This window comes from Athene cunicularia (genome assembly GCF_003259725.1).
Source record: "Athene cunicularia isolate RWA chromosome 1 unlocalized genomic scaffold, athCun1 chr1_part2, whole genome shotgun sequence".
Classification (NCBI taxonomy): domain Eukaryota; kingdom Metazoa; phylum Chordata; class Aves; order Strigiformes; family Strigidae; genus Athene; species Athene cunicularia.
In genome coordinates, this window is record NW_020799092.1 from 13,699,124 (window position 1) to 13,711,395 (window position 12,272).

The 12,272-nt window shown below is 41.8% G+C and overlaps 1 protein-coding gene across 1 annotated transcript in view; it reads right to left on the reverse strand.

Annotated features, from left to right (window-relative positions):
* TMTC1 (transmembrane and tetratricopeptide repeat containing 1) overlaps nucleotides 1-12,272 on the reverse strand; it is a 129,101-nt gene that overhangs the window by 42,985 nt on the left and 73,844 nt on the right. Inside the window, exon 9 of the mRNA XM_026868216.1 lies at nucleotides 1,647-1,811. Coding sequence (XP_026724017.1) covers nucleotides 1,647-1,811 — 165 coding nt within the window. The remainder of the gene's footprint in view (nucleotides 1-1,646; nucleotides 1,812-12,272) is intronic.

The following is a 12,272-nucleotide window of genomic DNA, read 5'->3' on the forward strand; positions in this document are numbered from 1 at the left end:
AAAAAAAAAAAAAAAAAAAAAAAAAAAAAAAGTAACTCCTGACTCAGGAAGTCTTTAAACTGCAGATTACTGCAAGCTGGGAAAGGACTGGAGAAAAGCATCACTGTTGCTGGCCCTGTTCTTACATTGCTTTTCCAGGCATCTGCTGTAGATTGCCCTCAGAGGCAGGCCATGATACGAGGTGACCCAGCAGGGAGCACACCTACATTCTTGCCTTCTCCTCAAAAGCCCAGGGCTGATCTCGCTCCTGGAATCGTCCCCAAAAGACCTGAGCTGCAGAACAAGCCAGCTCAATCCAAGCCACTGAGCCCTGGGTACCACCCTGGGCAAGACCAAATCTCTACCTTGAGGCAAGGTGTATTAGCTCCAGCGCAGTGCTGCGTGGAAGCAGTGGCATGGTTTCTGAATTTGAGCTGGCTTGTAGATAGTCACCCTGCTTTGAATGGAGGTAGGATGGACAGAAGTCGATTTGATTCCAACTAAGCAGATCTAACCTTATACTTCTCTTCTGTGACAGACCCCCTGGCACCCCATATCATCCTAAGAGTGCTCCTTAGTAAGAAGGAGATGTCTTCCTGTCATCCGCTCTCTTCATCGTTCAAACACAGGTGACCACAACTGTATGCAATGCAATACCAAATGATGCCTGCAGCTCAGCATATGGAATTGCTATCTTCCCACGCCTTTCCAACAAGAGAGTCGTCCAACTTGGAAAAGCATCTGTCTTTCCTCTGAATGGCCATTGTTAGCCAGAAAGGTTTCGACTGGGGATCACCGCGCAAGCCCAGACCAGTCACCATGGCTGCTCATGTTTGAACAGCAAACAGTATTTTCAGGTAGACAGGCAATGAATCACATTGGAGCAAAGAAACCCTTATTCCAGATTTGTCTAAACAAATGCCACTAACGGAGCTCCAACCACTTCAATAGTGTTTCCTGAAGGCCAAAGGGTACACATAAAAAATTTCATACTCTTTAGTGCTGCGTAAATTAAACTTTGCTCTGGCCAATAAGTTAGAAAATAAAGCTAAGCAACCCGTGTGCAGTTCACCTGTGTTTCTGCAATTACTTCACAATTAGACAACTGCTGAAAGCAGCTGGAGGCAAATGCAATACATTTGCTAGCAAAACACAAAATGAAACAGTTTGTTTCAGTGCAAAAATTATATCAGTGAGGTTGTAAAGAGGGCTGTTTGGCAAAGAGTAATCAAATAAAATGAAATATGGTACAATAAGTTTGGCACTTCATGGCATTTCATTTTTGTCATTAAGAACATCACTAAAGAAAATTCAGTGTATTCATTAGTGTTACTGTGGTGTTCTGGAGGATTGCAACAAATTTTTGCTATGTCTTTAAAAAGGAAATTGTTACATTAATGGTAAATCTACAGCATGGAAGTTATTTAAAACCAGCATATCTTAAAATTGCAATTGCCAGAACCAAAGTTTGTGCATAAGCATATAAAGTGCTGAACAATTTTTGTGCAGTTGCCAGAAGAGAGAAAGGAGGTGTTATTTTGTAATAATCAAAATGTTAATCACAGCAATACATCAATAGCACGACTTGTGCTGAAAAAAATACTACGTGTAACAAACTTATTTTAAACAATACAAAAATTCAAGTATTCTTCCGTGGTCACTCATACCTGAAAAGGGATTCTCTTGACAGCCAGATTTCATTCTGTTTCACAGTCTTCCAAGAGAAGAGCAGCAGCAGTAAAGCAAAGAGGGTCAGAACAGCAATCCTCCACTTACTCAACCATGTAGACAGCTTTTTCAGACCGTGGACAAAAAGGATGCAGTAGCCCATACTGCAACACAAAACAAACCAAACAGACAAACAAACAAACAAATAAAAGTAAGAGAAAGGTACCAAAAGTTATATTCCAGTACTCTGGTTTATATGCAAGACCATTCAGTATTGCACTTAGTACACAATTGCAGGGTTTTTTGGACTAATTATATTTGCTGGGCTAGCAAACTCAATTCAACAGCAGTTTTCCTCAAGTCACTATACAATTTCCAAATTAATCTAAATGACAGACCCGGATGCCAGAAATACAGTAGCGTACATAATACCACCCAGCATAATGGTAGCTTACACCAGCCTGCGGAAGACAGCTGCTTTCCTGAACAGCAAGCTAAGAAAGCATCATGTAATAACAGTAATACTGAGCACTAATGGAAGTGAAAAGCATTTTAACACAGGGAAGTTTCTAAACAACCCCAGTGGTGGTCGCTATTAATTCTACTTTACAAATTGTGAAGCTGAGGCAAGAGAGCGAATGTTGTAGCCATGCCACAATAGAAGCGGATGGCAGAGGCCATGTCAAAAGTCAGGAGTCCCTGCCCGGATCTTGCACATCTACATCAGGGCCAGCCCATCCCTTCTAGTGCCCAGTCCAGAACAGCTGAAATGTGCTAGCAGACCTTCCTCACTGCCCTCCCATGAACCACACGGTATTCTCCGGCACCCAGCCTCTGGCACTTTCATGGCTCTCCATACATAATGCCTCCACTGAGGCATTTCCTGTGAAGCAAATCACATTTTGAACTGAAGTCTTTGATTCAAGTGATAGGTGACTTCTTCCAGAGATACCTCTGAGTTGGAAACGGAGTGCTTTCTGTTGCTTACTTAGTATGCTGCTAATTCTACTTGGCATTTTTTAAAAGGAATTTCAATTCCTATTGCTCATTTCATTAGCTTATCTATAAGTCTTCAATGCAGTTACTTGGCACCTGATTTAGTTTTAGATTTACAAGCTATCTTAGTCCAGGCATCACCCCCTGAAGAAAAAAGGGACCAGAACGACCTCGAATAACACTTGGGAACCACCAATCATATGGACAAAAAAATCAGCCTTCCCCAGACACTGGCACACCTTGAACCCCAGCTGAACCCCACACTTGAATGCAGGCAGGCTGGAGCCAGGCAGCTCATCGCACCTGCCCAGGCTCCAGCCAGAGACCTACAGGCTTTCCTGGTGTGTACCGAGGCATCCAAGTCACTTCCTGGTGAGACCGGTACAAGGCAAGAAAAACTAAGGACACAGTTGTCCTGTCAGAGGTGACTTTGGAGGCAAGCACACAATATGGTGAAAGTCAATTTGGAAACCAGAAAATGAAAAATGTCCCATCTTCAAGGAGCTGTGAGTGTGCTTTCTGGCACAGCTTCTCTGCCCTCTTGGAGGGCTGGGCATATTGCTATTGCTTGGGCATCCTAAGGAGGGAGAGAGACAATAATCCTTGCTTTATCTGAAGAAAAAAAGTGCCTCTGTTGTACGTACTGATCAGCACCAGGCAGTGGTGCTATCTCTGACACAGGGGCATAGACATAGAGCACCAGTCCAGAGACATCAGATCCAGCAATCATAGTTGTTTTAGAGTTCTTCCATTTTTCAGAACTGGTTATCAGTTTGTTTAGGTTTTTTTGTGTTTTTTTGTTTTTGTTTGTTTGTTTGTTTTTGTGGTTTTTTTTTTTTTTTAAACTATGCTTGCATTCTGCTGCAACACATTTCTTATGGCACTTGAAATGTTTTTTTCCATGAATTCTTTTGCACACATATGTTTATTGCACCTACATTAACTGCAAGCAGACATTTAGAGCTAAAACCGAGACTCTGGTGCCAAACAATCCAGCCTTTATAGCTATTGAACCCTATTTTAAAACCTCTGAAAAGCTAATCTTGGTAACAAGCCCCCCCTTTCCAATAAGAAATGCCTCAAAAACCTGCAGACGTTTTTCACTCTGTTACTTTGCCTTTCAGCAATTTCATCCTTCCCTTGGAATTAATTATCTGACATAAACATTATTTAATTGCTTTAGCACAAGGCTGTTTTCAAAGGAAATTCCCTACACCTTTACATTTTTAAGAACTGGCCTTTTCTAACAGAATCGTGAACACGTTCAGAAAACAAAAAAAAAAAGCAAACGTCAGTGTCTTGGTATTTATGTCAAACCCTGCCCCAGCTGTTGGGAATTTCTGCCTCAGCAGCAACACTTAGTCTGCTTGTCCAGGGCACAGCCAGCACCACATTATAGCTTATACAGCCACTGGAAAGGTGCTGCTTCCAGGGGTTATTCTGAAACATCTGCAGTGCACTGCCACAATAATTACAGAGAGATGCTGGGTGCCACAGAGGAGTAAGGGTTCACCTCAGACTGCAGGTCCCATCCCAGCTGCACTGGCTGTCACAGTGCAAATACATAGCAGTGCCCAGCTCCACATGGCACTTGCCATTGGGGGCTCCCAAAGCACTTTGTAAGGGAGGTCTGTCGCAATATTCCTCTTACAGAGCAGGAACCTGAAACATGGCAATAAAGTGACAGGGGACTGGCAAAAAAGGCACCAAAGCTGAAGCCCAGGGCTCTACCTACAACGAAGGGGAACACACAGTGGAAAACAACGTATCTTGCTGAAAAGCCACATGACTCCCCGACTGATAAACAGGCCGGTAACCCAAAGGCTCTACATCCACACTCAGCAAGCCAGCAAGACTAAAGGATTCAGCAGTAAGTATGAATACAGAGGGGAATGGCTTCCCAAATGGCTGCTGTAAAGGGGATTGTGTAGCTAATGTACCACAATCCCAATCCACAAAACTGCTAAGGCTAAATTGAAAGAAGTGATGCTAAAGAGGGCAAGGAGGTTGAAGCATGGGTTATACTTTAATAAGGTGAGAGATAATTGTGACAACATTAGGACTGAGTTGTAGTTGTGCCACAATTATAGCCTAACTAGCCTGCAGTCAATGTACCTGCACTATAAAGTGCACAGGAACCCAAAAGAAAGGAAAAGGAGCAGAAAGCATGAAGTAGGTGAATACTTTTCAGAACCTAAATTTGGCTTAAAACTCCAGCCTATTTCCTACCACAGATCATCAAGGAATTGGTAGGGAGGACACACCCTCATTATCTTGTCAGGGACATTCCAGTGCAGATATCAGGTGGAGAACATCTTTTGCATGACTTTTTTTTATGCCATGGTCATTTCAAACCCATCCCCAGGCTGAGGGCAGATGTTACATTACTGGCTGCAGGTCTTTTGCAGGCCAAGGACTCTCAGAAGTATAGAAAGCACTCACATGACCTTTGCCACCAGGAAAGCATGTGTTTGTGATTTCATGCCACAGACTGTATTCAAAACAACTCCCTGCAACATCCCCAAAGCTATTATTCTTAGTAATTTTTGCATCTCTCTTTGCATTTCTAGCTTAAGGCCAAATAATTATAATGAAATCAGGTCAAATCCAGACCCCTTCTCCAGATCCTGTCGTCTGCTCTAAACAAAACAAAAAAGCATCCACACTAACATATTAAGCATCTGTTAAAAAAAACCCATAATTATATTACTATTGTTTCCTAGATCCAGAAATGCATAATCCCTGATACCTTCCAACACACTTGTTTCACACGAAGCTCAAGAGTGCCAGTACAGAAATTAGTTTTAGTACAGAGACCATGAAGTTTTGACCCAGTAAATGACCAAGCTTGCTAAAATGGAGTTGCTGCAGCAGCAACATGCCCCAACAGTCACTGGACCCAGAAGAGCACCTCCCCTCAGTGCTTCATTTGCGAGATGCAAGTTCATCCCATTTCCCTTGATCCCAACTTCCCGAGGCTTCAGATAAGCCATTTGAATCTGCCCTGAGTTTTAGCAAGTCAATAACATCCCAAGCAGTGGTACGGTGGTGGGAAGAGCCCATACAGGTGAGACTGCACTTATCTGATTTAAGTAACTTGCCGGGTGACTCTAACACATTTCAAATGTTGCTAACTCTGCTGTGATCTTGCCGTCACCTACAAACTCACAGAACATTTCAAATACATTAGCTTTTCTTCTCAGAGGGCCAGGGGACTTGACTCCATTTCAAACATTAGCACTGGCTCGCCAGGAAATCAGATTTTACTCACACATGTTTATAGGGGAAAAAAACCCAAACAAAAAACCAAACAGAAAATGTCTCAAAAGCACCTTTCATCGAAGCCTCATTTGCCACCTAAAAAAATTACTCTAATTACTACAGTCCAGACATCTCCATATCTGTTTACATATGTATGAAGACTGCAGGGTTGTGGGTTTGGGGTTTGTTTAGATTTTTTGTTAATTGTAGCACTTCCTAGGGAGGGGACCATTTCTACTGATGAGATTTTTTTCTTGGCATTGTCATTGTCATGCAAGCACTTTTCTAAAATACTTCACAGCCAAAACAAAACAATGGGAAACAAGCAAAATCCCCAACCCACTATTATTTTTTACAGTTCATTTTCCACTGGATTATTGCAAAACTGCTAAACTTTTTTTTTTTCCCCCCTCCTTCTGTGGGATAAGCAACAGCCTGCTGCAGCAACTGTTCCGCACTGTGAAAAGTCCATACCAGCTTGGTCCCCGGGGTCAGATGTGGAGCAGGACCTGAGGAACAGCCCAACAGGTTAACCAATGGTAATAGTTTTTCTGCAGGTTCACAATGAGCACACTTATTACAGGAGAACCTGTGGCTTCAGAAATTCAATAATGCTGCAGGACTGCTCAGTAAATGGACCAACAAACCAATGGTTTCATGGCTCTTTGTGTTTCAGACTTCTGTGGTACTAAAGTGGTACCTTAGGCATGTCCTGAAATGCAACGAGGGTAGGGCTGCACCCAGCAGGCAAACCCTCTGTGCCACTGCCATGTGTTTCTGGCAGATCGCATGCAGGGAGCTGTGCAGTGACAGATTTTCTATAATTTCTGTGGTTTGTTAATATCGTTCCACCTGCAAGGAAGGGAAGTGAGAGGAGGCACAAGCAGATGGGAATGAGGTGGCACACAGACCCCGTTTCTGCTACATGTATTGCCCGATTAAAACAAGAGCCAAAACAGCAGATACTTAATATTTGCAAACATTTCTTGGGTAAATAGATCACAAATTCAACCTTTTCTTTGGCCATTATAGCTCCTTCTCCAAGGTGAGGCTGTTACTGATGATGCTTACACACAGATCCTCTCCCTCCATGGATCAGATATCTCACTCTTTAGTAAAAGTCAGGAATGGCTTCACTTCATTTGGTTCTTGGTGATGGCATCTAATCAAAGACGTGTGGTTAGTGCTGCAGCCCAAGATTATCAGGACCTTCTGCTACAGCAATCTGCCTGCACTGGAAACCAACTTACCTCCTCCAAAAACTTCTTGGAGACCTACTCCTGCAGGAAGCTCCTGAAAACTGAGGCATGTTCTAGTCACGCATCTTACCATATTTTCCGAGTTGGGACTTTGCACAGCACAGGTTTCCCACTCCATGGAGGAGCACACGGGCAAAGAAGGCTGAGCACTGTAGCTCAGAGGCACCACGCCAGAGGAAACCAGATGGGCATCAGAGCCACAGCCTCAGCCTTTTCTAACTCACCCAGGTAGGGCTGTAAGCTCAGGAGTTAAAAAGGGTGGGAGAAACTATGCAGAAAAGATGCCTTCCTCACACTTTTTAATGGTTGTTTTGGGGATGTCAAATCTTGTGAAGTAGTTGTGGGGCTTTTTTAAAGACTGATTTAATCTCAACTACACACATGTAAACTTGGAGTAAATCCACCGATTTCATCAAAGCAGTTGCTCCACATTTCAGAGCTCAGTCTAGATAAGAACCTAGATGCATACATACATATCAGTTAGGAAGAGTTGCCTATAAGCAGCCTGTCAAAGCATGGAAGAAATACAGCCCTGTTCAGGGGCTGCTAATACAACAAAAGGGATTATCTCAAAACTATACTGAGACCAGAAAATGCATTTGGCATTGACATTTCACCCCGGCGGCTCTTTCTGGGCTGCAAACCTCCTCTTGATTTCCAGCACTTATTTAGGATGACTCTCTTTCCCTCCATAAAAACTAACCCTCACTTTCAAGCTGCTCTGAAGCAAGTTTAACTCTTGCGTGCATGACTTAAACTAAGTGCATGCTCTGCTGCTGCCCTTCAGAGAGCAGGGAGCACAGTCTTGAGAAACACGGTGTCTGCTGCCAGGTCCAAATGCTGAACATAAACATTTGATTCTCTTGGTTTTACAGTTCCTCACAAGCTTCCTAACCCCAGTCCAACACATATGTTACCTGGCACAACAAGTTTTTTGTGCTCCCAGTCCACGACGCTCCAGCTCTGCAGCTTGAGCTGAGGAAATACACTGAGAGGAAGAGCCAAATTCAGCTGAAATGCAGTTTGCAGGCAGGGCTGTTGCTGCAGGGGAAAAAAGGCAGTTCATCTCTGTTGAACTCATTGGTTCTGCTCACACTCTCTAAAGGGGAGTTAAAGGGTTGCAAAAAGCGTGCTTGGCATGCTCCCCCCCACTACGCAGTAGTCAGATGCAGAAGGGAATGCTGGTAAAACCAAGCATGGGTGGCTCTTTTTGACCCAAAAAGCACTCTTGGGCATGGAGCTCTAGTGATGAGCAGCGCTGGCAGGGTAGCGAAGATGCTTGTTTATAAAAAATGTCAAGTTTTCCAAGGCTGGAGATGTTTTGGGCCTGGATAAAATCTGGACTTTTAAAATATATTCTCACCTGGAAAAATAGTGTATTTGTATTGTTAGCTTGCACCCAGGTCACCCAAAACACCCACAAACTCAGAAGTCAATCGCATCCCTGCAACCTGGATCACCCGGATTCAAACCGCTGCGCCAGGTCAGTCTGAGGGAATGAAGTGAGTGTACTTGTAGGGCTCTGGGTTTGGGATCCCCAAAATTCTCCAGCCATCAGAGCCCAAGTGCTGATCTGGAACAACCACGCTCCACTGGTCCAAATGTATTCCAGAATTTTTGAGAAGTTTATTTTGTACTGCCAAACACTGCTGGATCAAGATTTTCCATCTCAGCTTGTACAAGACTAGCCTAAATTCAGCAAGTTACAGGCTGGATAATTTGGCAAGATTTGTCTTAGATCAAGTCTGGATCAAACTGCCACCACCAAGTGATCCAGCAGGGTGTAGATCCAGCATTAATGAAGAATGCTGGTGCATGGCAGATGGACCTTGATGTCTCAACTCTCAGATAAGCATCTCCCACAAAGAGGTAATTCTGGGCCACATTCATCCAGCTGTCCATTTCTGTTGTCTGTGTCCTTTTGACCCAAACTCCACCTTGGGATGGAGAAGTCTCTTATTTCCAAACTTTTTATCTAAAGTTTCACTGTAGTCAGCACACCTTGGCAAAAAGTTTTGGGTTAATTAAATTGTTGTATTTTCTCTGGGAAACTGTTGTATCAAAACTTACTCAACTAGTCAGGACTACAAGGTAAAAACCTCTTGGAACAGTCATGTTTTGGACTAACTGTTCAAAGGCAAGGAAAATGCAGGATCTGCCTCTGTCACACACGGACAGCCAGCAACATTCACTATACATCTCTGCTTCTTCACTGTTACTGAGGTTTGGGTAAAAAAGGAAAAAGCATGGTTTAAATTGCCTATATCCCACTGATAATGACATGGAATTTTTTTTTTTCTTGGTTACTAGAGGTTTTAAAAGACTTCAGGACCACCATCGAGGTATAATATTTAGCATACAAAATAAATACCATTGGAAAAATCCCAAGCCTCACAGCTCAGAAATATCAGTATGACAACAAAGTAACTGCCAGCATACTTAACCTACTACTGAGTCTGCCGAAAAAAAATGTCAAATTTTCACCATTATTAAGAGGCCTTTTCATGGAATAAGGTCTGCAAGTCATAATACAAAGACATACAGAACTATAAACACTGGCAGAATACTTCTAATTTTGAAAGGTACCTTATGAGTTAGTGTTAGACTTTGTCCTTGTCTCTAAATTAAAAGCTATGCAGGCCTATATTAAAGACATTTAGACACGATCAGTTAAATCATCAAAATTATTTACTCCCACTAGCAATGTGGTCCTCTAGTCAGAACATGATGTAATTAGAGAAAACGTAGGAACTCTTATTCTCCTTATTAGAGAGAAAATATCGACTAGAAATGAATGATTTCACTAACCTTTGAATGGCTATTTATAACATTTGGACACATTTCCCATCCTTTCCTTCCAATAAGTCACGTGATAAATAAATTCACTTCATTAGAGTGTTGAAGTCCAAGATTTCACTTCCAACAGATTCCTATCTGAAATATTTACAGGTAATGCAGAAACTTTTCAAGCTTTTGATTACTATATGAATTATGGAAAGAAAGTATTTTATAAATAAAAAATCCCACCTAATTCCATGGGGATTCCACAGAAATTTCCCTAAATCTTATATACTTTACTTGGGAAGGGCCTATATGCTACGGTTTTAATTAAAATACTGTAACAACTTCTGGAACTCTACTGAAGGGACATAATTCCTCACTCAATTCTATCACAAGCCTCCAAAAACTTCATGTAAGAAATTATTTTCTATTAAATTTCACAAGGCATCTTCCTGTAGGGCACCATATACCTATATACCAGTAAGTAATAATTCCTCTTTTAACCAGCATGACCAAGTAGATTATTCCACAAGATGACATTAACTTAATTTATTACTCTTTTCTAAATGCAATATCCTTACATATCTGTATTATTTTCAAGAGCAGAATATGTTTGAAGGTTTTCCCTTAACCTAATATATCAGAATGAAACCAAATATCTTTCCAGTATAGCTATTAATGCTCATACTCCACACAAATTTAACTTTTTCTTGAATCAATTGTACATGGCCAAACGCAATGTTTCTCAAAAGCATGTTTTAAATTTAGTTAAAATAATGCAAGACTGCAGTCTAGACCAAACGTGCCATGAGCTAATCTTTTTCAGCTTTGCAGAATCATTTCAGCTTTTATTCCTACATCTTTACTGCCTTTTGCCAAAATGTATGGCACTAGAATCTCAGCATTTCTTGCCTGCATTAACAGAGGATGACTGCTTTGATTTCTCCTTAAAGAGTTTAATAGGGCTAGGCAAGCCTTCAAAAGCTAGAAGCTTTTGGATACACATCTGAAAGGTAGCTGCTTGCAGCATTTAGCCTTTCTACAAGCAGTTTATTCTCATTAATTAATGAGAACTCTCTCTGCCACCTTCGAAATGGTAGAGCGGAATTATTATCCCTATTTAATAGATAATGATACAGATCTGGAGACACTTGCCTCAGCTGAGGTCCCAACCTCCTCTCCTCCAGCCATGAGCCACTTTGCAGACCAGTGCTCAAATCATTGCACTGGAGCAGGGACAGGCACCCCTCACAGTAATGGGGGCTGGGGCTACATAATGCCCTCCCAGTCCTCTTCCAGTGCCCTCAGGTCTACAGTCAAATTACAAGGAATATAATCCAATTCACTCTTTCTGAACTTCAGTTGCTCCACAGCCCTTGCAAGAACAGCAGCAAAAGAGTAAGGCATTGAAATCATGGGGTTTAAGTAAATGGAACAGGTGCAACTTGGATTCCATATCCAATCCCAAATGAACTGTGGATTTAACTTGAAAGCAGGCAAAAAGCTTAAATATGCGGTTGAATTGAGATCAGCGAGCAGATAAACTGGCTCCATGGAATCAACAGGACTTTCACTGCTGACTTCACTGGGATCAGGGTTCGACTCCAATTGAAATTCTGTAAATTTAAATTGAAATTCTGTAGATCAGGGGATCCCTTATGGGATCTGATCTAATACCAAAGGAATTCTGAAAAAGTAAACAGGAATTCAGCTCCTGGTGAACTTGTAGCTTCAAATAACATTAAAGAAAGGGCTAGCAAAGGAAACTGAAAATACACCACAGTCCTATTACACAACTGGTCTTCAAGAAAATTAAGATAATGTGGACAGCGTAATATGCTCCCAAAAAAGAGAAGCACCATCCTCAAGTGGATGCCTTATAAGCAAAGGGGACTTCTGTTCATGGATATTCAGGTTTATAAAAGTTATAGATGATTCCACTAACTACCACAGGTACCAAGTCCTTTGTTGTTTGGGTTTTTTTTTTTCCAATTACAAAAGTTAATAATGTGTGGAATTACACTAATTGGAATGAATGCATTAGCATAAAGAATCAAAAACATGATCTGTGCAAAGGCAAAAATTCATATGGTTCCTGCTTTGCTATGACACAGGGAAAACTTTAATGTGATGTGTTAAGTCCCTGAAAAATACAAGGGCACTTTTTCTGGATGCTGGTTTTCTTGCAGCTTTTGAGACAGATGCTGAAGCAAATGCCACCCTGTATATAGTAGTGATCTCATCTTCTAGTATTGACAATTAGGGTTGCAACATCAACTCCTGATATAGCGAGGAGCTGGTGAAAAAAATGACAGCAATCTGTAATTG